Below are 26,959 nucleotides of genomic sequence, written 5' to 3'. Positions count from 1 at the left end.
CGCATTACTAACCGGGACACCTAGTAAATGGACATCAAGCACAAGAAAAAGGACACTGCCCATCCCAGCAGCTAGGAAGCCGTACCCCGCCTCCCAGCCTTGTCCAGGGAGCGGCCAGGAGGCGACAGTGAGGGTCTCCCGGGGAGGCCGCCACCGTCACAGCCACAGGGACGATGAGCCAGGGGTGAGCAGATCTGGCTTTTTCAGAGTCAGGCACAGGTTTCCGAAGGCTGACACCAGCTTGTAAAATGTATGTCACATCGTGGATGTCAGCCTGGCCCAGCCGCAGAGGGGCCGTCTCTGTGCCCGTGGCCGAGGGGCTGCCGCACACAGACTCCGTGTTCTGGAAGGTTCTTTGGGGTCAAACCAGAACCGCCAGGTGGAGACGGCACAGGGTCCTGCCGCCGGAGCCGGAGCCGGCCTCCTGGTGGCACAGGTGGGGACACGGGGGCCCAGAGGGAAGGGACTTGCCCCAGATCAGCCAGGTCTCCTGCCCCCGGCTCAGGGCTCTCGCCCCACTCGGAGGCCCTGAGCCGTTGCCCAAACCTGCTTGCTTCTTGGCCAATGGCATTTCAGAACATTGGCCAACAGTGGTGTCCGGCAAAGGAAGGGAGGGGCCCTCATGTCACCAGCAGCCCTTGCACAAGGCCGCCCAAGGAGCGCCTAAAAGGGCCAGCAAGTGGCCGTGGGCCAGAGAAGGGACATGGCAGGGGCCTGGAGGGCACTCGTGCTGGTGGCGGGCTTGGCGGCGATGGCCTGTGAGGCCCAGCACCGGCGGGTCCCCCAGGAGAGGGTTGTCGCCCAGGCCTTGCAATTCTTCAACTCCGAGAGGCAAGGCCAGCCCCTCTTTGGCCTGCTGGAAGTCCTCCCAACACCCAGATCGGTGAGCGTCCGCGGCAGCCCGCGAGGGCGCAGGCGGGAGAGGCGGCCTGGCACGGCCCCACGTGCCGGTTAACATGAGCTGTGGTTAACGTGGGGCTGCTTCTCCCCTCGAGGGGAAGAAAGGTGGTCATCTCTGGCCGGACAGCGGGCTAGCTGGGAGGTTTGGGGTCCGGCCCCAGGCGGAAGGATTGCACAGGCAGGAAAAGGCCTGCTCTCTCCTTCCCGCCCCACGGCCTCTCCTGGCAGGGAGCTGAGCGTGCAGGGCTGGTGTTCTTGTTTTTATTGTTTAAGTATTACCTACAGCATTTCATGTCTCCTTCCCCCCACTGTCACCCCCGCCACCCCCACCCCCCAAGGCTGGTATTCTTTTTGTTGTTTGTTTATCCTCACCTGAGGATAGTTTGTCCACTGCTTTTTCAGGGAGAGTGGAGGCGGGGGGGGGGGGGGGGGGGGGGGGTGGAGAGAGAGGGAGGGAGGGAGGGAAACATCGATGCGAGGGCCACATCGACTGGTTGCGTCTTGCACTCTCTAACCACTGAGCCACCGCCAAGGCAAGGCTGCTATCTTGTTCCTGGTCACAGCAGACGGGAAGTGGCCCCTCCGGGCCCATGGCTCTGAAGTGGCTCCTGCGGCCGGTCTCCGAGAGCTCCCCACACCTCCGAGGCCTGAGAGGCCCTGGCCGTGGTGGGAAGCCCGGGCCTGGGCTCAGCCCTTCCTCCGGGCAGTGGTGACCACTCGGTGCCTCGGCTCCGTCCGCTGAGGGACTCACCAGGAGCTGCTCTTGCTTCTGCAGAACTCCACCTTTAGGACGCTGGTCAGGTTCAGGATCAAGGAGACGGTGTGCCTCTCAGGGCGGCAGCAGCAGCCAGAGCCCCAGCAGTGCGCCTTCAGGGACGGCGGGGTGAGTCCCCCCAGCCAGCAGGAGCAGGGGGTCCTCTCCTCTCCACTGGCCTGGGGGGGAGGGGGCTCTCTGTCCGTCTCTGCCCATTTCCCCTGGCCACACGAGGTTTCACTGTAGGAGCCTTTTTAGAAATGTCTTCCCTATTGCTTTGTGTTTTCTTACTACAAATTAGTCCTTATTATAAAAGCAAAACATGCTACAAATGACTAAATAGTCCTGGCCGGTGTGGCTCAGTGGGTGGAGCCTGGGCCTGCGGACTGGAGGGTCCCGGGTTCAATTCCGGTCAAGGGCACAGGCCCGGGTTGTGGGCTCGATCCCCAGTGGGGGGCGAAGAGGAGGCAGCCGTCCCATGATTCTCTCTCATCAGTGATGTTTCTATCTTTCTCCTTTCCTCTCTAAAATCAACAAAAATATATTTTTTAAAAAAATGACTAAATAGAAAAAGAATAAAGTGGGACCATAATGTACCTAAGGTATGAAATTAGAAAAATAACATTTTCTGATGGCAAATTAACAAACTGTGGAGAAGCAAAATAAAATGAGGTCAAGATCTCCCACAACCCCACCCCCAGGGTCCGACAGCCCCGTGGGCGGCCCGCTTCGTGCCCCCACACATTTCAGCGGGCTCATTCGAGGGCGGCATCCCTGAGTCACCGACGAGCACGCCCTTCACCTGGGGGCGGGGTGCGCCTAGTCCGCGGGGCCCTGGGTCATCCTCAGCTTGCAGCTCTGGTTTGGGAGGATGAGCACAGGGCGGTGGGCTGTGGGGTGGGTGCCTTGGGCCCGGATCCGCCTCCAGCCCCTGTGCTCGCTGCCCCGCAGGAGGAGCGGATCTGCAAGAGCGCCTTCCGCCGGCGGGGCCGTCAGGGCATCCTGTTGGTCGACTGCAGCCCGGGCCCCGAGCGCCAGCAAGAGGTGAGCCACTGGCTTGGGCACATGGGGCCTCAGTTTCCTCGTCTGGAGAATGGGTTGATCACGATCAAGCCGTCCTCCAAGCCGGTTCTCGAGGGATTCTGAGGACGGCGGGTCATTTGGCACAAGGGGAGGGGCGAGGCCGGTGGTTGGGGCCGGGGGTGCTGGGAGCCGCTCCTGCCTCCTGGGCAGGACGCTGGCTCTTGGGAACCGACCCTCCTCTCCAGCCCACACTTGGGGGGAGGACACCACGGAGGTGCAGCCTCCTGGCCGGTGAGTGGAGAGCGGGGGGTGGAAGCGAGTCCCGAGGCCCAGGCCTGCCCGGGCCCTCTGGGCGCACCTCCAGCCCCACCAACGGCTGCCTGGGCCGCAGCCTCTTCATCGGCCTGGAGAGGAGCCCAGGCAGGACGGGAAGGGGGCGACAGTCCGTGAGGCGGTGAGCGTGACCACAGCGTCCCTTCTGCAGGACTCGCAGGAGCAGCCGTCGGCTCCACCCCCCGAAGAAGAAGCCGCTTCAGACATCGACCGCTCCAAGCTGCCCCCCGTGGTCAGGGACTTGTATGACAACGCCAGGAACGACATCATCAACAACATCCTGAGGAATTTCTAGGGCCGGGAAGGAGGGGAGGCCCGCATCCCAGCCATGACCTCCCCTCCCACCGCCCACTCCCTCGGCGCCCTCAGCACCCCCTTTGCTGCATAGTCCCCCACACGCCTCTCCTTCCGCACACCTGCTGCCCTCCGCTCGAACGCCAGCCCGTCCTGTGTCTAACTCCTACTCACCCTTCAAGGCTCAGCTCCAAGGCCACCTCCTCCAGGAAGCCCTGGGCTTGCCCCCAGCAGGTGTCCTTCCCTCCTCAGAGCCGGCGTGACCTGCTGTGCCCTGTGTGTGCACAGCTGTGCCCGCTGGCGCCGGCGACGGGGTGGGGGATGGGTTTCTCAACCAGGTGCTCCTGGGAGGACAGTCCTTCTGCAGGGACCCCGGCACCCCCGCTCCCGCCCAGGCCCTTCACATCCGCAGGCGTTGCCAGGGGGTCAGCCCATCCTCAGGGGAGAGGCTCAATAAAGCATTTCTGACAGAGACCGAGTGCCTGTGTGAATGAATGAAGTGTTAGCTGGGGCAACTGGACCCGGGGGCGAGGAGACCCGTGAGGCAGGCCCCGGGGCGGTTCCACTGCATCATGGTCCTTGGGGTCGGGACAGGGACGATTGAGAGCACACGGGATGCGGGCGGAGGGGGCGTGGAGGGCCCTGGGGCCCAGGGAGGCAGTCATCGGCCGCCTTTACTTCCTTTATGCCTTCTCCTCATCAGAGCTCCAGGCAGCACCTCTTCCCGACACCGACTTTATGTATCAGACACCTCCTGGGCCCCCCTGCAACATCCAAAGGGTGTCACACACTCAGCAGCTTCCCTCCGTCCATCCCAGGGCAACCGCCTCACCCCGGCCCCGACTGGCGCCCCCGGCCCCGACTGGCGCCCCTGCTCCTACTGGCGCACACCGACTGGCGCCCCTGGCCCCAACTGGCACCCCGGCCCCGACTGGCATCCCCGACTGGCACCCCTGCTCTGACTGGCATCCCCAGCCCCGACTGGCGCCCCTGACTGGCACCCCTGCTCTGACTGGCATCCCCAACCCCGACTGGCGTCCTCGGCTCGACTCTCACCAGCCTCGTCCCGGCTTGGTCCTGGCCACCGAGGCACCTGAGCTCCTTAAGGAGAAAACCTCTCAGGAAACGGGGCGTGGAGCCCGGAGACGCCAGCAGAGCATCCCGTTCCCTTGCACCTCCTGGGGGTGTGATGTTCGCTATCCGAGCGGCAGCCAAAGCCACGTGTGCGCCGCGGGGAGGAGTGGGCTCCGCGCCAGCGAGGGGGGAGGCCAGAGCACCGGCAAGGGAGCCGAAGCGTAGCAGCCCCTCCAGTGATGGGGTGTCGCTCACCGGGAAAGGGCGTCCCTACCTATGGGGCCGTGACCTTCCCCCACAGCTCGGAGCCCGAGGAGGACCTGCTGCCTCTTCTGTGATCTGCACACGGTGTCTCCTCGTCCCCTCGCTGCCAAAGCCCACGCCAGGCCCAGGCCGCAGACCACGCAGGGTGCGGGGCGGGACTGTCCCCTCAGATTTTTCAACTGTAATGTCAAGAGGAGCGGTGACCTGGACAGGAGCACGCAGGCAACACGCCGGTCGTCTTCCGCACGTTTTTCACCAGAACCCATCCATATAAAATGCACTCGTCTTTCCAAAGGCTGCTTTTGCTGTATCTGGCTGTTCCCTTGTTTTCACAGCATATTTTTACTTTGTTCTGTGTTCTTCAATGAATCACAATAAAAATACGACTTGCTTCTAATAGTGTTCAAAAAAATGAATCAGGAAAGGGCAAGACGATAGAAGTGTGCTCTTTATTTCTCTTTGGTTTAACACATGCGCTCCATAAATAAAAGGAAGTGAGATTTTCTGGGAAACAGTCAATTGGGGGGCGGGAGGAGGAGAATGTCTCCCTGCTCCCATCTTTGTGGCCACGTCAAAGGCTGGTCTCCAGCTCCCATCTCGGCTTTGATCGCAGATGAAACACCTGCTTTAAGGGGAAATGCCCAGGACACAGGTCACAGCCCTCTGCTCCGGGCTGGGCGAGACCCAAGGCCCTGAGCACAGCTGTCCGGCCTGGAAACCCCCTTGCACGTCTCCGGGGTGATGAGAAGGCGCCGGCACCAAAGGGCAGACCAGCTGCTGGCAAACATCCCCCTCGGACTGAGGGGCTCAGAGTGTAAAACTGTCGGTGTGTGTGCACCTGCGCTGAGCCGGGTCCAGGCCTGGCTCCCTCTCCTGGGAAGCGCTCAGTCAGCAGCGCAATGTCGCCGGGGAGGCAGGAGGGACGCGGGAGGGACGCGGGAAGGCCCTACAAGGGCAGCAGGTCTCGGGGAATGAGCCACCCCCAGTGGCAGCCTCCTAGGAACCGGCCAGGCCCCCTCCTTGGCCCACTGACCGATTCTTAGCGCCGTCACCAGCAGGCTTGTCAGTGCTACTTCAAGTTCACAGAAGGGGCTGATGAGAATCAGACGCGCACCACACACCGCTCTCCACCAGGAAAGCGGACCCACCTCCCCGGCCACCTCAGGGCCAATGAGAGGGTGGGGAATGTCAGAGCTGCTGCAGGGTCAGCTCAGCCGTATCGATTGTTGTCGTTAAAAAATCATGTTCAAGTGCTTGTCCCAGAGGCCCAGCGCCCAAGTGGCAGGCACAGGGTATTCCCTCCGGACACCTGGTGACTGCTCACCCGGCGAACCTCTCGGCCTCAGGCGGAAGACGACTCTGACCCACACTGCTCCCCGCCAGGCTCCCAGCCTCCGGGGTAGGCACCAGCGGACAGGAGGCCCGTCCTGCACTAAATACTGGCAGCAGGCAGAACACCAGCTCTGGCAGCAGCAGCTGAAGGACGGCCCCCTGCCCCGCGCTGGTGACCCAGGGGGCCTCCTGTGGGCCCGCTGTGCCTGTGAGGTCCCATCAGGGAGGAGGGGAGGGAGCAGTGCCCTCCAGAGCCCTTTGCTCTATCGGGGGAAGGACCACAAAGCTTGTTCTTTGCAGCGGCAGGAGTCCTCCGGCCTTGACTCTTCACTTGGGAAAGCCGGCTCTGCGTGCGAGTCGAGGTCCGTCTGCTGGTCAGGCTGCCGAGGGCGCAGGGAGGCCAGGCCCTGGGCTGCAGTGGGCGCAGCAGCAGTGGACGGGCAGGGCGGGCAAGGCCACCAGACCGAGTCCTCGGCTGGCTCCGGAGGCAGGCAGAGCCCCACAAGCTTCACCAGGAGCCTCTAGTAAGAACGACAGACGGGCCAGCGAGAGTCTGGCCAGATGGACTGCTTCCTGCTGGTCGAATAAGGAAGGGAACGAAAGGCGGGGAGGGGAGTGAGCGAGCCAGGGTGGCGTGGGCGACCAGAGGGGCGCCGGGGCCTCCAGCTACCAGCGGGGCGCTCCCCCTGCAGGAGCTGCGGAAGGTCAGCCCACTCGCTAAGCCTGCGAGGAAGAGGCCTCTGACGACGGGTGTGAAGACAACCGAGGAGCACCTTGCTATGGGGCCCGCCGTGCGCGGATTCGACACGCGGGGCCACAGGGAAGCCCGCGTGCGACCGGATGTGGGAGCGGTCACCACCCTCTACATGGTGGGTGGTTTTCTGTTTAAACACATGATTTCCTTTTAGTGTCTCTTTTTTTTAACATTTTCTTCTCGCAAAAAAATGTTTATTTAAAAAAAGGTATTTTTCTTTCCAGTTTCTTTCAAGTGTTTCTTTAAATTTCCTTCAGCTCCTTTCAAGTATCTTTTTTTCCTTATGTTTCTCCGGAATAAGATGAGAGAGACCTCACTGAGACCCCAACAGCAGACAGGAGAGCTCTGTGCGCCCTGCTCTCCCAGGAGGAGGACAAGGCCTCTGCCTGGATGGAAGGAGGCGCCTGGCGCGAGCCCCGGCCGAGGCGGCGTCTCCACAGGCAGCAAGAACTCCGAGTGTCCTCTCCCAGCCACACCCGCTTCCACGGCGTGGCCACTGCGGCTGCCCCAGACCGGCCGCTCCGTGGCCGGAGAACAGCAGGCAAGTGTCAGATGGAGCCTCCGGCCAGGCTGGCTCGGAGCTGGGCTTGGACGGGCCTGGGCGTGTGACCACAAGCAGCCGCTGGCACCAGCTGTGAGGCCCAGAGGCACCTGCCAGGCTGCGCGTCTTGGTGCCCTGGGCTCGGAGGAAGGACCGCGCAGCCGGGAACCGCCCCTCGGCTCCCCTGCGCCTGCTGGTCCCCCTCTCCGGCGGGCTGCCCTGGAGGGAAGTGCCCACGCTGGTACCTGACCCCGACCCCACCACGTCCCACCCTGCGCCTTAGACAGCGAGGACAGGAATGCAGCCCACCCCGACCCCGCCCTCGTGGCACGCCATGGGGGCCGTGAAGGCCCAGCAGTCCGTCTCCGGGTCGTACATCTCCACGGAGCTGAGGTTCGACTGTCCGTCGTAGCCCCCCACGGCGTAGAGGCGCCCACAGCTGGCCACCAGGGAGACGCGGCTGCGGCGGGTGAGCATGGGGACGAGGAGGCACCACTGGTCGGCTGCGGCGCTGTACACCTCGGCGCCGCTGAGGAAGCCGGAGCCGTCGTAGCCGCCGCAGATGAACATCTTGCTCCCCAGGGAGGCGGCCCCCGTGCCGGCAGCGCTTGTTGAGCATGCCCGCCGCTGGGTGCCAGGTGGCCGTGTGGTGGTTGTAGTGCTCCACCTGCAGCAGGGAGAGGCCGGCACGGGCGGTCAGCCGAGGCCCAGGCCGCCGGTGGCCTCACGGGCACCGAGGCCCACGTGGCGTCAGACTCGGGGACAGAGAGCCCTGCAGCGTGTGCCTGGCTCTGACACCGTCTCCTCGGTGGCACCCCTGCCCCTGGGTTTACAGGGACAGGGCAGAGCCTAGGCCAGTGATGGCGAACCTATGGCACGTGTGCCAGAGGTGACACGCAAACTCATTTTTTTGGTTGATTTTTCTTTGTTAAATGGCATTTAAATATATAAAATAAATATCAAAAATATAAGTCTTTGTTTTACTATGGTTGCAAATATCAAAAAATGTCTATATGTGACACGGCACCAGAGTTAAGTTAGGGTTTTTCAAAACGCTGACACGCCGAGCTCAAAAGGTTCGCCATCACTGGCCTAGACAGACTTTCCGTCTGTATTTACGGCTGCTCTGCGGGGGAGTGACAGCGGATGTGGGGGCTCCCTGAACCCGGCCAGCACTGAGGGGCCCTCGGAACCAACCACCAGTGACCGGCTGCTGAAGTTTTATTTCCAACAAATTGGGCCGAAGCATACAGCTGCCTGTAGCCGACCTGCTTGGGGCAGCGCTCTCACCAGTCGCATGCGGGTCTCCACGGAGACCGAAGGGGGGGCGCACTCTGCCCCCCGTGGCCTGAAACCCCACTAGGCGACGCCTCTCCCAGCAGCGGGAAGGCTAGTGTGTTCCCAGGGAACTGCCTTTCCCAGTCGCTCTCAAGGATGGAGCAAGGGCCCAGCCCAGGAGCCCAGACTCACGCTGTTGAAGATCTGCAGACCGTCGTGGCCGCCAGACACGTATATCCTGCCCTCGAAGACCGTGACCCCGGCAGCACTGCGACTGGAGCTCATCGGGGTCACCACTGTCCACCTTCAGGAAGAGCCAAAGCAGGAGGGGTGCTGTGAGATCGGGGTCCCTGCCCCCAGGAGCCTTAGAAGGCTCGGGCTCTGCCTGTGCTCCCCCCGCCCCGGCACCCACCTTCCCTGCGAGGCCGCCCCCAGCCTCAGGCCCGCAGCTGTCTCTGAGCCTTGAGGCCCCCGACCAGCCTCCCCGGGGCGCTCCCCCCCCCCCCCCCCCCCCCCGCATCCCAGGTCTTTCCCTCGGGCGCCGCCCCCTAGTGGCTATCCTGTGAACAGCAGCTTTATGGCCTCTTCTCCCTCATCTGCATTCTCGTGGCAACCAATTCCCCGCTGGTTTGCTCCTGGGCTTGCTTGTCCCCACCCCCTGGATCTGGGTCCCCCCCCTCCCCCCCAATCACTGCAGCAGCCTCCTTACAAGGCCCTGGCGCACAGGCCTCTCCCCCTGGGACCCTGAGCAGCACGCCCAGCGGCTCCCCCTGCTTCCTCGAGGCGGAGTCCACGCTGCCTGGTGTGGTTCCTTACCACGTGGTCCTGGTCTCCTCGCCGCCTCCGTGCCCTGCCCCACGGGCAGGCTAACCCCTGAGACCCCTTTCTACCACCTCCCTACCTCCCGAGCACCCCCAGATCCGCCATGGCTCGGCCCTGCCTCTCCCCCGCCCGAGGGGAGGAGGAAGGCCTTCCCCACGCTGGGCCCAGGACCGCAGCCACGGCCCGAGGGGACGACTGTGGGCCCAGCAGACAGTGCAACCTAAAAGGCTTAGATGCCCTGCTTGCTCCGACGTGTATTAAACGAATGAGGTACTGGCTTAAAACAGTGGTTTTCAACCTTCCTAATGCCGCGACCCTTTCATACAGTTCCTCATGTTGTGGTGACCCCCAATTTCATTGTTACAAATTGAACATAATTAAAGCATAGTGATTAATCACAAAAACAATATGTAATTATATATGTGTTTTCCGATGGTCTTAGGTGACTCCTGTGAAAGGGTCATTCGACCCCCAAAGGGGTCGCGACCCACAGGTTGAGAACCGCTGGCTTAAAAGACCGATGAATCCATCCTACTAATCCATCCTATATTGTTATATAACATGAGAAAATTCAAATACCGAAATGAAAAAACTGGGGCTGATAATTCCACAAGATGGGCCAGGAGTTACATAAATGAGGTGAACAGACACCACGTTTCCAGCTCACTGACCATGTCGCTCTGACATCCGCCCACCATCCTGCCCCTCCGGGAGTGCCGCTCGCCGGCTCCCCATTCTCTCGCCTGCATTTCCACCCTGACGGCTGAGTGGGTCTTTCTCACTCCCTCCCTCATTAAGCAGAGGTCACTAAGGGCCTGCAGGCCGCAGGCACTGCAGGGCTACAGGCAGGGCAGCTCCGCCCTGAGCAGCCTGACCTCAATGTCAGTTCTAACCGTTTACCCCCAGGTTCAGCCAGCCCAGGTGCCGGGGGCGGGTCCTTACTTGTCTGTCTCGGGTGAGTAGGTCTCCACAGAGTTGAGGGAAGAGTTGCCGTCGTAGCCCCCACAGACGTAGATCTGCCCGTCCAGCACGACCGTCCCCATGGCACTGAAAGACAGTCAGCCCAGGGGGCCTCAGCGCCCGGCTGCCTTCCTGTGCCCGAGACATAAACCCAACCACCAACCCTCCTCGAGAGCAGCCTAAACCCAGGACGGGCAAGTCAAGGTGGGAGCTGAGGGAGGACGCCGCCCTGGGCTCCCCGCTCTCTCATCCGGACTGCGGGTTCCTGCCCTCCTCACTCCGCAGGCCTGACCGTCTCGTGCCCCTCCTGCCACTGGCTTTGCTCCTGCTCTGACTGCCCTGCAAGGTCCTGGTCAGATTCCTTGCTCTCCTCCTCAAAAGCCACCTGATCCCTCAGCAAGAATGACTCCCCAGCCTCACACTTCCTCAGTGAACCCGACAGTGTGGTGTGAGGTGCCTGTACATACAGGCCTTGGCGTGTTTGGTGTGTTACCATGATCCTCCCATTCAACTCACTGTCAAGTTCGACAGGCGTGTTTTCAGTGCACACATGGCCCTGCATGGCCCTGATCTGCCGCAGTGAGAGGGGACAGCTCCTGCAGCTGCGCATCAGGACAGGTGTCAGGTGCCCTATGCTGCACTGTCCCCCGCCCCCCCGCCCCCCAGGAAGCAGCACCATCGTCAGGCACCAACGGTGGCTCCTGCCCAGCTGCCCAGAGAGGCGAGCTCAGACGTGAGTGAGACACGTCTCCTCCGTGCTGTTCGCAGGGCCAGCTCCCCCAGCACCAAGGACCCCAGGACACATGGAGCCTCGGTAAGCGACAAATGCCTAGCTGCCGACTCCTGTGTTCACCCGAAGCTGGAGGAGACTCTCGGTAAATCCTGGCGTCTAACAGGAACGTTAAATACCAGACTCCACTGCACAGCAAATCAGAGCGTCCACACGAGGCCCCGAGGGCCGCGTCACAGACCCCTGAGCAGCCTGAATGGGAAGAGGACTTGCCTTGGGCAGGGATGTGGGAAGGTCACACACCCACTGGACCTGCCACTGTCTGTTTAGAGGGGACACAAGTCACAACACGGAAGTTCAGCAAAAATATGAGAAATAGAGGAGCCACACCAGTGAGATGAACTACCAGCTCAGTGGTAAAGACGAGAATGAGGAGACCAGGGAAATGCTGGCTGGTCCGTGAGAGAAGGCTCCGGAAGCAGCCTGTCACCACTGGCAGGACAGGGGGCCGAGGGGGATGTCAGCAGGGAAGCGACGAGGACATGTGAAGGCAGCCTGTGACTGAAGGGGGTGCACGGAGCTGGGTCCACTGCTAATAATGGCACTGGCCGCGCGGAAACGCACCCCCAGGCCCCTCCCTCCCAGACACTCTCCAGCCCGTGGCCTGGAAGCTGGGAGGCTGCCCGGCGCCGACAGACACGGGAGAAGTGACTGCGGTCGAAGCAAACGGCAGCCACGGCCGGGACACGGAGCGGAGTCACTGGAGGCCCCAGAGCTGCCCAGGACCCACGGCCGCCCGAGCCGGAGGCGGCGACGGTGGGAAGAACAGGAGGGCATTAGCTTGCTCACCGCCTCGGGGGCGACCTTGCGGACACAGCTTTTCTCCCAGGAACCTGCTGTGGCCCTTTGTGCATCGGGTCTGACTGGTACAGAGGCAGGTCCTCTGGCTCGAGGCCACGGCTGACACAGACCCGATGGAGGTGGGACCTGTGCACCCTGGCGTGACACTTCCATGTGGCAAAGGACTTCACGCTGACCCTTCTCCCCCACTCACATGCAGCCACGTGATCTTGGCGTGGTCACATGATCTTACAAGTAGAGAGCCCAGGCATGGCCGGACAAAGCGGCCTGGGAGGCAAAGCCTTAGGCCCTTAAAGAGCAACCGTTCCAGGCTTTTAAACTGCCGCTTTCAGAGAAGCATTCGTGTAACTTGCCCCCCAAGTCGGGCGCAGGTCAGGGAGCTCAGCGTGTAAAAGTGACACGTGTGCGATCGGCTAAGAGGTGGGACCTGGGACTGCTTTCCTCTCCTCTCGGCTCTGGAAGAAGCATCTGAAACCCCTGATCCCGTGTGGCCTCACCGAGGGCAGGAGAGGGAAGAAGTGTCCAGCTCCACCCCACCCGCCGCGAACACTCCACGCACATCGATGGCAGGAAGGGTGCGCCCGTCACCTCGGCGCGGGAGGTGAGACGGCACTATCCGGCTGCCCTGAGTCCCACTGCTTGTGCAGGAAAGGTGGGCGGGCGGCGAGCGGCGGAGCTTGTCCACCCCCCCAGCCCTCCGCACTTGTGCCTGGGGTGGCCCTGAGGTGGGGAGCATGGCTGTGTTCACATGCTCCCTGGGCAGTGAAAGCACAGGCCTGGCCGGGGCCCTGGGGAAAGAAAGGGAAAAGGCAATACCTCGGATTTCCTCTTATCACTCCTTGTCCTGCGAGTCCCCTGTCCCCTCCCCTGACCTCCTCTCCCCGAGACCCTCGGAGGACGGAGGACGAGGCAGATGGGGCCGCTCCCACTGGAGGAGCCGCGGGCTGGCCTGGCTGCGGGGAGTGCCGCCCGCGCTCGTGGTGTATGCTGCCACGTGCCCGCTCGCCCAGCACGGTGCCCCGATGCCACGTGTGCCTGCGGGTACCTTCTCTTGCTGTTCATGCTCCCCGCCCGGGCCCAAGTGTCCGTCTCTGGGTTGTAGACCTCCACGGTGCTCAGCCGCAGCTGGCCGTCGTAGCCCCCGATGGCGTAGAGCAGCCCGTTCACCACAGCCACGCCGACGCGGCTGCGGGCGGTCGTCATGGGATGGCACTTCTCCCAGCGATTGGCGAGCGGGTCGAACACTTCCACCACATTCAGGGAATCACCTGCATAAAAATTTGCTACTCACATTAAACACATGACCCCCGTTTGCATCACAGCTGCCGGGGACTGGTTAGAGGGGATGTTTAATGTGGCTCTATCGGCTCTTCAAGCTGGAAGGGCCACTGAGAAGGGTCAGCCTGACAACCTCAAAGCTCAGCCTCGAAGGGAATCAGAACCGGATGGAGGCGTTACTCCCGAGGGAGGGCAATGGGTGCTCCACCTGCTTACAGCAAAGTGAAGCAGGTGGGTGCAGAGTTCCCCGAGCAGGAGGCAGGCCCCAGGGAGGGTGTGGGTTCCAGCGCCCACCTTCCTGTCCTCTGCTCACGGGAAGGCACTCTCGAGGGCAGAGCGGCCTGAGGTGAGGGGTGTGACCCGTCAGTCACCTGCCCAGTGCTCGGCAGCCGGTGATTCTCCAGCCTCACCTTTTCCTCAGGCTTTTGTGGGGGTCAAATCACACCCCCCCTGCTCTGGGCACTCAGCCTGCCACCCAACAGGTCACTGCTGAGAACTCAGAGGCCACAGACTAGTACCCACCCTGCATGGACTTTCAGTTAAAAACAAAGCTGCCCGGACTGCACACACCACCCCCCCGCCCCCCACCCGCTGGCGCTGTGGCAAGGCCTGGCCCTCGCACCAGAGACCAAACTCCCTGTCACTGCACTGCCCGTACCCAGGTGTCCTGCCTGCGATGGAGCCCGGGCGCGGCAGGGCGGGCCCACGGAGCTTCCCCCAAACCCCGACTGTCTGATACGAGAGCTGCCACTGGCACCCGGACTGTGAAGCGGGTGCGTCACACTGAGCGGTGAGAGCGACCAGGATTGCTGACCGTGGCCCACACTGCGCGTCTGTCCTTCTTGGGTGACATTCTCGCAGTCGAACCCCAGGGATCCATTTGACCAAATGGGATCAGTCAGCCTGGGGTCAGAGCTGGGTCTCTATGTCCTATTGAGGGCTGAGCCCCTCGACGGCCAGCGGGTATCAGAGAGAGTGCTGGCTCAGGAGTCAGGACCCACGATCCAGTCCCTGCCCGGCCAAAACCAACTGTGAGCACGGGGCAAGTTCTCTGGGCCGCAGTTTCCCCACTGGGAAGGTAAGGGGCCAGGCCTCAGGATTTCTAAAGGCCTCTTTAGCTCAATATTCTGATCAATGGTGTCAACACCTGACATGCTTTAACTGCAGAACAATTAAATAAAACCGAGATGGGCCAGAGGGGTGGCACGCACAGGGAGGAGCCAGAGGGCAGGCGAGGCTGCTTGGTGCTCCCTCACCCTCGAGTGCAAGGCAGGGCTCTGCGAGGGGGAGCTGCAAGGTACCTGCTGAGTTGAGGCCTCCCACTGCATAGATGAGCCCAGTGATGGACGTGCAGCAGCGAGGCCGCGTTCGGAAGGCTGGCAGGTGGGGCCGGCGCTCTGGCGTGAGGTGATAGTCCTTTGCTTCGTCCACCAGGTCCCTGGAATGAGTGCGAGGTGCTAGGACAGCAGGCATCCTCCCAGTGGGGTCCACACTCCCATTTCCAGCCTGGTCCCCCCACCTCCACCCGCAGGGGACTGTCGGCAGCGCCCTGGGCAGCCCCACCCTGCTCACCGGCACTTGTGGCAGCATCGCACCAGGTCTTCCTGCTGCACTCGGTCCGACAGGAACTGGGGCCGGCAGAGGGGCAGCCGGATATTGGACAGCAGCTCGGGCAGGCAGGGCCCCCTCTGCTCGCGGTCGTACCTGACCCAGGCCAATGCGGCTTCGAAGACCTGCCCAGACAGAGCGGACGCTCTGGCGGCAACTCTTCCCAGTCAGAGGCCACTTCCCTGCACCCCGACCTAAAGCCCCCCCCCCCCCTGCACTGAGGCAGTCCCTGGGCCGTTCCGTCGTTCCGACTTGTCTCCTGAAGCCACTGTCTTCTCTCTACTCCCCCATGGGGCTCCATCTCGGAACGCAAGCCTGGGTGACCATGACCGTTCGCGGCTTTCACCGTGACTCCCTAATGCAGCGGTCCTCAACCTGTGGGTCGCGACCCCTTTGGGGGTCGAACGACCCTTTCACAGGGGTCGCCTAAGACCATCGGAAAACACATATATAATTACATATTGTTTTTGTGATTAATCACTGTGCTTTAATTATGTTCAATTTGTAACAATGAAATTGGGGGTCACCACAACATGAGGAACTGTATCAAAGGGTCGAGCATTAGGAAGGTTGGGAACCACTGCCCTAATGGAAACCTGTCAGTGGAAGCTTTCCGTATCGCAACGAAGTCTGTTCACCCTCCTTCCTGCTGCTCCTGCACCTGCTCCCCCAAATCCCCGCCCAGGCAGGCTGGCTCCCCGCCCACACGGCCCCTTCACCTAGAATGCCCCTCCTCTCCTCCTCTTCATCTCAACCCACTCCCCTTTCTTAAGGTCTGGCTCAAGGTCCAGGTTCCCAGGAGCTGAAACAAGTCAGAAGCGAATGTGCACGGAATTACCAGCATCTCCCTTCCCACCCAGCCTGCCCCGGCATCTGGGTGGGCCCTGAAGGGCCTGCCCTCCTATCAAAGCCGCACCACGCGTGCTGAGTGCGTCCCTTCTAACCCGCCCTAGGCCATCACCCCAGCAATCACTCTCTGTTCTCCGACTGCCAAGTCTTCCCTCTTCTGGAGAATTCCCACCGGCGGTCCAACTGCACATCTCACTCCTCTCATTTGAACCAACAAACCCCTCCTGACTTCCTGTTTCCCACTGGCAACTGCCCCAAGGCTCGACTCTCGCTTAGAGAAAGACACTTTCAGAAAGTGAGCTATGCTATTCCCGGTTCCCCTCCGTGAGTTCTAACAGTGAAAACGGAAAATAACCCGGGCCTCCGAGAATAAGGAAGCAATGGAATGCCGTTTAGACACTGAAACGCATAAAGGCCCTGGCTGGTTGGGCTCAGTGGATACAGGTCGGCCTGCGGACTGAAGGGTCCTGGGTTCAATTCTGGCTAAGGGCACATGCCCGGGTTGCAGGCTCCATCCCCAGTAGGAGATGTGCAGGAGGCAGCCAATCAGTGTTTCTCTCTCATCATTGATGTTTCTCTCTCTCTATCTCCCTCCCCCTCCTCTCCGAAACCAATAAAAATATATTTAAAATAAAAGGTATAAAGTTTTCATGGAACATGCACATGATATAATACGACAAACCCATCCTACACGACTGTGTACATATCATGGTCTTCGCTTTGTTAAAAAAAGAAGGGAAGACCAGGAAGAGCAGCAGCCCACGTCGGGCGGCCTGCCTGCCCACAGACCTGCTCCTCGGACGTGACGTTCAGCTCATCGCGAGACACCAGCTCCAGCACGTCCTCCAGGGGCAGGCCCAGGAACTCCTCCGACACGGACACCTCCACGAAGTGCTGGTGGACGAAGCTGTCGGCCGCGTCGTACAGCACAGCGCACATCATCGTCTCCGCAAACTGGCGCACGCCCAGGCAGTTTTTGGGGTGAAGCCTTTTGCATAAGAAAAAAATGGCAAAAATAACGAGGCATCAGCCGTCTCTCGGACTCGCTTGTGGATACACACTGAAGGCAGGCTTTCCCTCGGGCTCTGCTTGGGGCCTGGTGCTCTGTGCCTCTGGGTGGGAAGCAGCTCTCGGAAGAGGAGAGAAGAGATCAGGTGCTGGAAACCCGTCTGCTTTCCTTCGGCTGCCGACGTTCCTGGCTGAGTGGGCACCGCTGGCCACCAGGAAGGCACCGAAGGCGTAGAATGAGAGAGAGCTTAAACCCCGAGGAGAAGTGACTCTCCAACATCAGGACCTTACATGTTTCTGTGTTTACACAGGAGCCCGATGGGTCCAACTAGTTAGACCCCCAGAAACAGCCGCAGGCAGCCACCCCCAGGGAGCCCAGCGCTTTGCCAGGCCTGTGATCTTTCTCCAGAATCTTAACGCTGCAGAGCAGTCAGGGCTGTCATTTTCAGGTGGAAAATGAGGCTCAGAGAAGCGATAAAGGGCATAATTGGGGCACGAAAAACGGCTCTGGTCTAAAACTCCTGTTCTAAGCATGTTTTAGGGACACGACCCTGTAACGGCCTGGATCCAGGGTGACGGCGATGCCCGCCACAGCCCCTAGGTGGAGCTGTTGTCCCGAGAGGCTGGCCACTTCATCCTTCCCAGGGTGCCTACTCAGCATTCTCCACTTTCCTGGGGACAGAAACTGAATCCAGGCTGCGTCCTTAAGCCGCTTACAAACGAGTAGGAGAGACAGTGTCTGCCCCAGCCCCGACCTGCAGCCCTCCAGCCTGCCCAGAAGGCACCCAGGGAAGGCTCCCGCCAAGCTCTGGGACTGCGGGTCTCCACCTGCCTCACCATGAACCCATGCACTCCGCACCCAGGAGAGCACCTCATGCTGGGCATCGCTGCCCGGGTCACCAAGACCAGCTGCACACAGCCGTGCCCATGAGCACCACCGGCCGGTGTGGCTAGCAGGGGCGGCCACAGAGCTCAGTGAATGGGGTTGGTGGAGGTGAGAGGGAGAGGTCGGCTCTAGGAGGGAGGAGGCTCAGAGGGCAGAGCTGAGGCGGGAGGAAGGCTGGTCTTCAGGCCGGGAACCTGCTGGTCAGAGTTGTCAGGTGCAGACCAGGCCCTGGAGGGCACCAGGCACAGGAGCGCTCGGTGCCAGCTCGCCTGCCTGTGTGTAGCCCAGCACTGACCCTCATGTCCACGACTCTGTGGTTAAAAGGCGGCTTTTACCTTATGACTAAGAGCTCTGCCCGCTTTGGAGGCGGGGAGACTGCTCAGTCATCAGAAGGGCACTGTCAAGCGCTGGGCATAGGACAGAGGTGAGCCCAGTCCTCCCCTAAAAGAGCACAGGGGACCGGAAGCCCCGGGAGGCGGCATCTGGGTGGGCTGTTAAAGAGCTGAAGAGGAAACAGGACGGAGACGTCCAGGACGGAAGGATCTGAAGAGGCGGTGTCTGGAACGGTCAGGGGGCACCGAGTAAACCAGCGCGGTGAGAACGGTCGGCTCAATTAGCAGCTGGTCAGCTTGGGGAGAGAGGACCAGGAGGAGAGGAACACGCCAGGCCCCGGCAGAGAGCAGGCAGGGCCTGCTCGCCGTAAACCATGTTCCTCAGGGGTTCAACCCAAAGGGCTGGGCACCGCCTGGTACTGATTTCAAGAAAGGTCGTTTCTGCAAAGTGGCCTCCGGCTCACTTCTTCCTCACACTCTGTGCCCCAGAGACTCGGCGAACTGGCAGGGGCTCCAGGAATGAAAAGGCCACGCTCCCCCCAGGCCGGCCCCCGCCCTCACCGTTCTTGGAGGAACGTGCAGCAGGCATCCTTGATGCTCTGCAGCTGCAGGAAGCTCGCCCCCATCAGCAACGACTGGACATTCTGCTGGTCGATGGCGAGGTGGCCGTTGTAGGCAAAGTTGATGAGAGCCTCCAGGGCGCTAGAGGGAAGAGGAGAGGTGCTCCTTAGAGACGGGGCTTCGCCCACGAGACTCGGCCCCACGTGGGCGGACAGTTCCACCTGGGGAGACGGGACCATTCTAGCAGCCGTGACATCCTCGCCCTTGGAGCGCCTACTGAATGGGATCCTTCCCCAGAGCCCGACTGTCCCACTCTGTCTGTGTCGCCCACATCGCTTTGTTACAGAAAAGTTTAAAAAGAGAAAGCAATCCCCCACACGTCACTACTGAGCAGGCCCACGGTGTCACCTCCCTAGGCCCTTTTGTCCCTCTCTGCACAAACGGTGTAAATCTGTTTAAGGCTCACGAGGCCCTTTCCATGTTGCTACACTGCCTTCACGTCTTGTTTTTAGGGGCTGCTATGCAGTATTCCGGAAGGTACGTATGCTCATTCCCTTTGTTACTAGGTGTAATAGCTACTACCATCTTACTGCCATTATCAATCATGGCTGTGGACTATTCTTTCTTTGGGATAAATGTCCAGAATGAGAATTCCAACATTTTCTTCTCTCCCCCGATGCACAGAGAAGACAATCCAAATTCCACCCAGGCCTGTCCGTGGCCTGGCTCCTCCACTGCACGACCTCGTCACCTTCCACTCCGCCCCTCACTCACCCGGGCCTCTGCATGGTGCGCCCTCTCTTCGGAGGGCTCGTCACCCAGGTGGCTCATTCCCTCACTTCAATGAAGCTCTGGGCTCCACGGCCACCTGGTCACAGAGGCCTTCCCGGCCTCCCTGAATACACAGGCCCCTCCTCACGCGCTCGCCTTGGCTCTGCTCTGCTCTCCTGACATCATGTTCACTTCCCGGCCAGCTCACGCGTGTACCTGTCTATCACCAGCTCACACGTGTACCTGTTTATCACCAGCTCACACGTGTACCTATCACCAGCTCACATGTGTACCTATCACCAGCTCACACGTGTACCTGTTTATCACCAGCTCACGCGTGTACCTATCACCAGCTCACACGTGTACCTGTTTATCACCAGCTCACGCGTGTACCTGGCTTTCACCAGATCACATGTGTACCTATCACCAGCTCACGCGTGTACCTGTCTATCACCAGCTCACGCGTGTACCTGTCTATCACCAGCTCACGTGTGTACCTGTCTATCACCAGCTCACGAGTGTACCTGTCTATCACCAGATCACGCGTGTACCTGTCTCTCACCAGATCACGCGTGTACCTGTCTCTCACCAGCTCACGCGTGTACCTGTCTATCACCAGCTCACGCGTGTACCTGTCTATCACCAGCTCACGCGTGTACCTGGCTATCACCAGATCACACGCGTACCTGTCTATCACCAGCTCACGCATGTACCTGTCTCTCACCAGATCACACGTGTACCTGTCTCTCACCAGATTCTTCCACTGGAGTCAGTGCAGGAGAGGTGCTTCCATGTCACCCCTCAGGCAGCCTCGCACACACACAGGTGCTTGGCGGCCTGCGAAGGAAGCGCCTGCACTGTGCTTGGCGATTAGCACGGCTCCTGCAGACACAGACCTCGAAGAAGAGAGTACAGCTGCCCTGAGACCCACTTGTGTGTGCTTCCTCCAAATCCCCGGCCTGAGCCGTCTGCAGTCGTGGTTATAAATCCTCTCCGTGCCCTGGGGCCGATACCTCAACCAGCAGAGGGCGCCACAGGTTCGCAGCCCCTCTCCCTTGTATTTTCACACCGTGAGGTGAGGCAGCAAATGGCAGGCCACTAGCCAGTGTTAGAGTCACTGGTCATTTATTGTCTCTTCCCACGAGAACGTCCTCACCCTTGTGCGTCGTGCCTGCTGCTGCATCCCCAGACCCCAGGTCAATGATAGGCACAAGGAGGTGTGCAGGGCACCCTGGGATACAGCCCAGGTTACACACACAGCCTCAATTCATAGATCTGCAGCAGATCTTTTTAGTGACATAAACATGCCTTTTCCTTTCAAGGCCCAAAAAGGCATACTATGGAACATCCTATATAATCCTATGTAATAAAAGCCTAACATGCTAAGTGTCCAGTTGTCTGTTCGACCAATCAAAGTGCAATATGCTAACGATATGCTAAGGCTGTTCAACCGTTCACTATGATGTGCACTGACCACCAGGGGGCAGATGCTCTGACCGTTAGGTTAGCTTAGCTTGCTGCTGGGGTCCGGTTGATCGGGACTGAGACCGGGGACACATCCTGGAGCCCTCCTGCAGTCCCTCCCCGCTGGCCAACCTCCAGCATTTCTCCCCAGCCCGGATCATACACGGGTGGGGTCTCTTGGCCTGGCCTGCGCCCTCTCGCAATCCAGGACCCCTCGGGGGGTGTCGGAGAGCTGGTTTCAGCCCCATCCCGCAGGCCAGGCCGAGGGACTCCACTGGTGCACGAATTCGTGCACTGGGCCTCTAGTGTTTATATAAAGTCTTTAGACAGAAACCAGGGAGTATTTCCATGAAGCGTGTCCAGTGCTAAGTGACTCCAGATGTGAGGACAACTTCAAATAAGCCCCTGAGCGATGTGGTCTCGGGGGTTATGGACTGCCCCAGGTTCCTCTGGGGAGAACTTCTCCCCGCTATGCTATGCTATGCGGCCTCTTGGATGGAGATGTTTGGGGGGGGGGGGGGGGGGCCGCGTTTGAGCCTGACATCCTCGGGCTTCAGTATTCTCATCCATCAAATAGCTACGATCTCTGCCACCTTCTTGACCTGTTGCTCCAAATAATACCAGCTACATGCAGGTATTTAAAATTACTTCTAAACGAACGGAAATGAAATACAATTTAGAATTCAGTTCTCCCGTCCCACTAGTCCCACTCCGAGTGCTCACGTGGCTCGTGGCTCCCGTCCGGCAAGGACGGCAGGACAGTCCCGTCACTGCAGGAAGTGCTGAGGGACGGCACTGCTGCAGACCGAGGACGGGCTCTTGAAAAGTTTGCCAGCTCACACGGCTGGCACAGAGAAGTGCAGAGAATTACAAACCCACCTTTGTACCCATCCCAGACAAAAAATGTATCTTGGACTCTATTGCCTATTAAATGTGCTATGAACCCTGATGCCCCTAACAGAGCACAACACAGCAGATGCCTCACTTTCACCCTGTCTCAGGCCACAGGCGAGGGCCTAACTTGTTCAATGATCGCCACATAGAGCGGAGCGTGCACTGGGCGGTGCTGGAGACGCCGTGTCCTGCCGAGGGCCCCGGGGGGCACCGGGCACCAGCACCGGCAGGACTGCGCAGGGAAGCAGCTGGGAGGCCTGGCGGAGGAGCGCGGTACCTGGGGTCCATTCCCTGCATCACAATCTCATCCTGCTTGCACTCCATCATGTCGTTGGTGAACATCGCGTGGAAGTACGGGATGGAGGCTGCCAAGACGATTCGGTGAGCGCTGAATTTGTGGTCCCCGATCTGCGGGCGAAGTAAAACACAGAGATAGGGAGGAAGGCAAATACAAAGACCCACACGCCCTTCCACGCTGATCCCGCCCCCCCCACGGCAGCGAAGGCATCCACCTCGTGACGGCCACGGCTCACCATGGAGACCTGCGAGTCGCCACCCAGTGCCCTCAGTTATGGACATGCCAACAGCTCACCTCACAAGCGTTCAAACACGCGAGCCTGAGGGCTTCACGCGGCCGCTTCGCTCACCTGCGTCTCCACTGCACCCCTCCCGACGCCCCCAACCCCTGACTTCCCTGACAGACCAAGAACCCTGACGCCCCTAGCAGCAAGGTCCTCAAGAGTAAGTACTCAGTGACAGGAAGAGACCAAACGTGAATAGGGGCACATGTGGGTTCAAGGACAGAGGAGGCGCAGTGGGTGCAAAAGCTGGGGCGTCCTTGGGTACGAACCAGCCTGTGGTGGACCGTGGAGCCCAGAGCCTGAGCCTGGCAGCAGCGCTGGGCTGGAGCTGTGTGTGGCCCAGGCGCTCAGCCACAGGGCGAACTCTAATTTGTACCAAACCCTCAGGGCGGCGTCCACAGCCCAGGGAGTTCTAAAGTGCTTGCCAACGACCTGCCCAGAGGATGCCTTCACAGCCCCACCGCACCCACATTCCCACGAAGCACTGCTGCTCTTCAGCACCCATCCCCTCCCCTTCACCAGCTTCCTGACTCTCACCCGACCTCACCTCACCTGTGTCACCTCCATCCAAGGATTCCAGCTGGAGCCCATCTGTCCCCCCCGTGGACCCCCTCCGTTACCCCCTCGCCGGTGGCCGCTCTGGTGGAGGCTCTAAGCTGGGTGTCCTGCAAACTGTGTGACTCACACGCTTCTGAAACCAAACACTGGCTATCACATTGTCAGCCTCCAAGAGGTTTCCTGAGGTTCCTTTTCCTTTTTAAGAATATGCTGGCCATGTTTCATGAATGTACTATTTCTCTAGTCGCTCCGGATCCCAGAGCGAACGGTCTCCTCCTCCTCCTGCTTCCACGGGTTCTTCGGCGTTTTCATCCCCCGTCGTTCTGGCCTGTCTGTTCTGCGAGAGGCTTGCTCTCAACGTCTGGTGATGTTGGTCAACTGCTCATACTTGTAGAAGCTGTTTGAAAGCTGAGTGTGAGTGTGAGTGTGTGAGTGTGTGTGTGTGGGTGGCCTAGGCTTGTCAAGCGTGGGTGTCACATTGGGGTGACAGATGAAGACCGGCCATTTTCACTGGGGACCCTAGAAGCAGGCGTCGTCAGCGCTCTCAGAGGGGGACCCGTCTTGTGCGGGGAGTGACTGCGTGCAGATACCCTGGCAACTGGTGACTCTCACCAGTAAAACACAGAGATAGGGAGATAGGGAGGGGTGGTCCTGCCTTCACTGCTTAGGACTTAGTCTGAGGCCTGACTGTCAGTTCTGCTCCAGGCCATCCCGTCTTCTGTGCTTCGTGTGCCTCCGTTTCAACACCTAAGACGGGAAGCCCTGCCCCCTGAGAGGACGGGGGAGGGACTGTAGGCATCTAATTGCTGTTCACAGACTTTCAACTGATCTTCCTGTTTTCAGTGTTGGTTTCTTCAGCTCTGGCACTATGCCAGGTTCCGCATTACAAATCCTCTCTCCTCTTGGTCTCTCCCCAGCAGGCCCTTTCGGTTCCTCTGGCCACTGAGTTCATCGCACGTGCTTTTTGCCTTTAACATGCCATCAATTGCTCATTTGCCGATATCTTTTCTCCCTTTATTATCATTTTAATGATATCACAGGAGGGAATGGATGTCAGAATGTGTGTTCAATCTGCCCTGTTCAACTGCTATGTATTTATTTTCCATCTAGAAAGTGGGAAGACACGAGAGAACAGGCTGCAAGTGCTGCTTGACTGGGTGACCTGACTCCCAAAAGAGCTCAGCTAGAACGAAGAGAGCTGCCTGGGGAGATGCTCGCCGATTACAGCTGCACCCGTGTTCAGCTCAGGTCTGTCTCTCTCTGGAAGGGAGACCACGATGGGAAAGGGGAACGATTCGTCTTATGAGGAAGAGCTGAGGAGAGTTTGTCTGGAAAAGATCGTTTTGGAGTCGGGGCCCAACAGCCGTCTCAAACCCTAGAAGGCCTGTCACACGAAGGAGGGCAGGCCCAGAAGGAAGCGGATTTTAGTTTAAAAAATAAGCGTGTTAGAGGGAGTCCTTCATTGGTTCTAAAACTATTAAGGGACCTTCCAATTCTACAGTCCTGGGCTCTTACACTTTTGTGAAAAGCTTTAAAAACACCAAATACCCTCATTTATAATCTCAGTTTTTTAAAATGTCACTTAAGAAAAATGAGATAATCATTTATTGAGTTCCCATTATATTTTCTCATTTTAGTCCTCTACTATGAATTCCAGTAAACCAAGATTTAGAAGTTAGGTAACTTGCCCAAAAGTTAAATAGCTATTATGTGAAAAATAAAATAAAATAAACATATCCTCGGGTGAGGATTAAAAAACTTCCGTTGCACCCAGCTGAGAGCAAATGCTATAGAGGACTAAGATATAAACAACTGAAATCCTCACAGTTCAGTCTGCTTAACAGAACCCGGACCAGAGAAAAAAACTCAGGAGTTTTAGGGCCAGCTCTGTTCCAGACATAAGCAAGCTGCCCAATTTCACCAAGCTTCAGGTTTCCAGGTTGGAATACAGGATTTTACTTATGGGGGCAGGGCAAGCAATATAGTAATCAATCAATTAATTGATTCTCAAGAGAAGCATTATAAATACTGGTAAACGTTATTATAATAAATCACTCTAGCCCTAACCGGTTTGGCTCAGTGGATAGAGCGTCGGCCTGTGGACTCAAGGGTCCCAGGTTCGATTCCGGTCAAGGGCATGTACCTTGGCTGCGGGCACATCCCCAGTAGGGGGCGTGCAGGAGGCAGCTGATCGATGCTTCTCGCTCATTGATGTTTCTAACTCTCTATCCCTCTCCCTTCCTCTCTGTAAAAAATCAATAAAATATATTTAAAAAATAAATAAATAAATAAGTCACTCTATTAGACAATATTAGAAAGTACAGCATAGTATTAATTGTCAAAATATGTGCCAATCTCTCCCTCTGTGACCACCCCAGGGGGACACAGTATAAGGTCATGGCACATGCAAACGAGCCAGCTCCCACGCACCGTTCCCTGCTGCAATGGAGGCGAATCCCTCCCCTTCACCCCAAGCCTCAGTGTTCTCCTCTGCATATGAGGGTCTTGACTGGATGCGGCTTCTCAACAGGTGGTAGCTGTGCTTACAATAGCTTAACACAAATTCAGGTTGCTTTTTCCCTTTTTTATATATATAGTTGTTTTTCTTTTTTTTTTTTTTTTAAATATATTTTATTGATTTTTTACAGAGAGGAAGGGAGAGAGATAGAGAGTTAGAAACATCGATGAGAGAGACATCGATCAGCTGCCTCCTGCACATCTCCTACCGGGGATGTGCCCGCAACCCAGGTACATGCTCTTGACTGGAATCGAACCTGGGACCTTTCAGTCTGCAGGCCGACGCTCTATCCACTGAGCCAAACCAGTTTCGGCAGTTGTTTTTCTTTTTATTTTTATTTTTTTTTCTTTTTCTTTTTTTTTTTTATTGATTTTTTACAGAGAGGAAGGGAGAGAGACAGAGAGTCAGAAACATCGATGAGAGAGAAACATCGATCAGCCGCCTCCTGCACATCCCCCACCGGGGACGTGCCCGCAACCCAGGCACATGCCCTTGGCCGGAATCGAACCCGGGACCCTTCAGTCCGCAGGCCGACGCTCTATCCACTGAGCCAAACCGGTTTCGGCAGTTGTTTTTCTTTTTAAAAAAATATATTTTTATTGATTTCAGAGAGGAAGGGAGAGGGAGAGAGAAAACACAAATGATGAGAGAGAATCATTGATCAGTTGCCTCCTGCACGCCCCACACTGGGGATGGAGCCCATAATGCAGACATGTGCCCTGACTGGAATAGAACCGTGACCTCCAGCTTCATAAGTTGACGCTCAACCACTGAGCCACACTGGCTGGGTGAGCTTTTCCTTGATTTGATGACATCTACATACATTTGAAGAGCAACTATACACAAGTAAAAGATCTGCAGTGCACACGTGGATTTGGGGGTGCCTGGCAATGACTATGCAGGACCCCTGCGGCACGCAAAAGTAAACAGCGAGTAGGTTCTAAGACTGTAACTAGGCAAAGGGTCCCAGAAGTCCTGAGCACCTGTCTACCTAACTTCTGACATGTTCTCTCTCTCTCTCTCTCTCTCTCTCTCTCAGACACACACACACACGCCTTCCCATTCTTCCTTGGAAAGCCTGGGAAACTGCCCTGGTGGTATCTCTGGGTCAACAGTGATGGCGTAGCTGACACCACAAATTCTGTTTCCTATCACAGGCCAAGTGTGGTTCAAGATTCAACCGCTGCCTCTTCATGCAGGAAAAGCAGCGGGGCCAAATCTGAGCTGGGAGTCACCTCAGACAGGTGTTCCCAAAGAAAGCAAGAGGTGCCCGAACAGATTTCTTCTTGATGGAACATTTCGATGCTGCTGCCCCTGCCTTCAAGGAGCTGTGAACACACACGACACAGGAAGTGAGCAGCTCAGTGCCCAGCCTGTGCAGACAGAGCACCCTTGGGGGCGTGGGGTCTAGGCAGTCACAGAGATGCTGATGGGCACGAGGAGTCGTCCATAATTTTACTGGGCACAAATCTGAGGCCATGAAGCTGGTGTGTAAGAATGAGTCTGTGACGGAGATGCAGCAGGGATGAATTAATCTCTAAAACTCCTTTAGGCTAGAAGTTAATCATTGTAAATGTTGAAGGGAGACCCCATGTCCTGGTAGTAAGAACAGGCACTGTGGGGCTAAGTTACCTGGGTTCGAACCCGGGGTCTGCCATCTGCGACCTGTGACCCCGGGCTAGTTACTTAACCTCTCTGTGCTCAATGTACACATTTGCAAAGTTAGGTCAA

The 26,959-nt window shown here is 58.5% G+C and overlaps 2 protein-coding genes across 2 annotated transcripts in view; one reads left to right on the top strand and one right to left on the bottom strand.

Annotated features, from left to right (window-relative positions):
• Window positions 1-649: 649 nt before the first annotated feature.
• On the top strand, window positions 650-3,776 carry LOC138992399 (15 kDa protein B-like). The gene is made up of 4 exons (XM_070391136.1): window positions 650-883; window positions 1,676-1,783; window positions 2,606-2,698; window positions 3,162-3,776. Exons 1-4 carry the CDS (start codon window positions 704-706, stop codon window positions 3,303-3,305), a joined length of 525 nt encoding a protein of 174 aa, XP_070247237.1. The 5' UTR covers window positions 650-703; the 3' UTR covers window positions 3,306-3,776.
• A 3,772-nt stretch (window positions 3,777-7,548) lies between these two features.
• The window catches only part of KLHL18 (kelch like family member 18), a 37,202-nt gene continuing 17,791 nt past the window's right edge, over window positions 7,549-26,959 (bottom strand). Inside the window, 10 exon segments of the mRNA XM_070390896.1 lie at window positions 7,549-7,863; window positions 7,865-7,936; window positions 8,740-8,851; window positions 10,312-10,416; window positions 12,966-13,188; window positions 14,500-14,636; window positions 14,771-14,931; window positions 16,445-16,643; window positions 18,443-18,583; window positions 21,849-21,979. Coding sequence (XP_070246997.1) covers window positions 7,549-7,863; window positions 7,865-7,936; window positions 8,740-8,851; window positions 10,312-10,416; window positions 12,966-13,188; window positions 14,500-14,636; window positions 14,771-14,931; window positions 16,445-16,643; window positions 18,443-18,583; window positions 21,849-21,979 — 1,596 coding nt within the window.

This window comes from Myotis yumanensis, unplaced genomic scaffold (genome assembly GCF_028538775.1).
Source record: "Myotis yumanensis isolate MYYU_CA2020_CCGP unplaced genomic scaffold, mMyoYum1.0.hap1 SCAF_14, whole genome shotgun sequence".
Taxonomy (NCBI): domain Eukaryota; kingdom Metazoa; phylum Chordata; class Mammalia; order Chiroptera; family Vespertilionidae; genus Myotis; species Myotis yumanensis.
The sequence above is the reverse complement of the archived record's forward strand: the minus strand, read 5'-3'. Positions and strand labels throughout refer to the sequence as shown.

What these genes read in the sequence shown, in the direction of transcription:
- LOC138992399 (XM_070391136.1), top strand. Translation starts at nt 704, where the DNA reads ATGGCAGGGGCCTGGAGGGCACTCGTGCTGGTGGCGGGCTTGGCGGCG. An exon ending in TCCTCCCAACACCCAGATCG is followed by an intron (nt 884 to 1,675) that starts GTGAGCGTCCGC and finishes TTGCTTCTGCAG; the next exon opens with AACTCCACCTTTAGGACGCT. An exon ending in GCCCCGAGCGCCAGCAAGAG is followed by an intron (nt 2,699 to 3,161) that starts GTGAGCCACTGG and finishes TCCCTTCTGCAG; the next exon opens with GACTCGCAGGAGCAGCCGTC.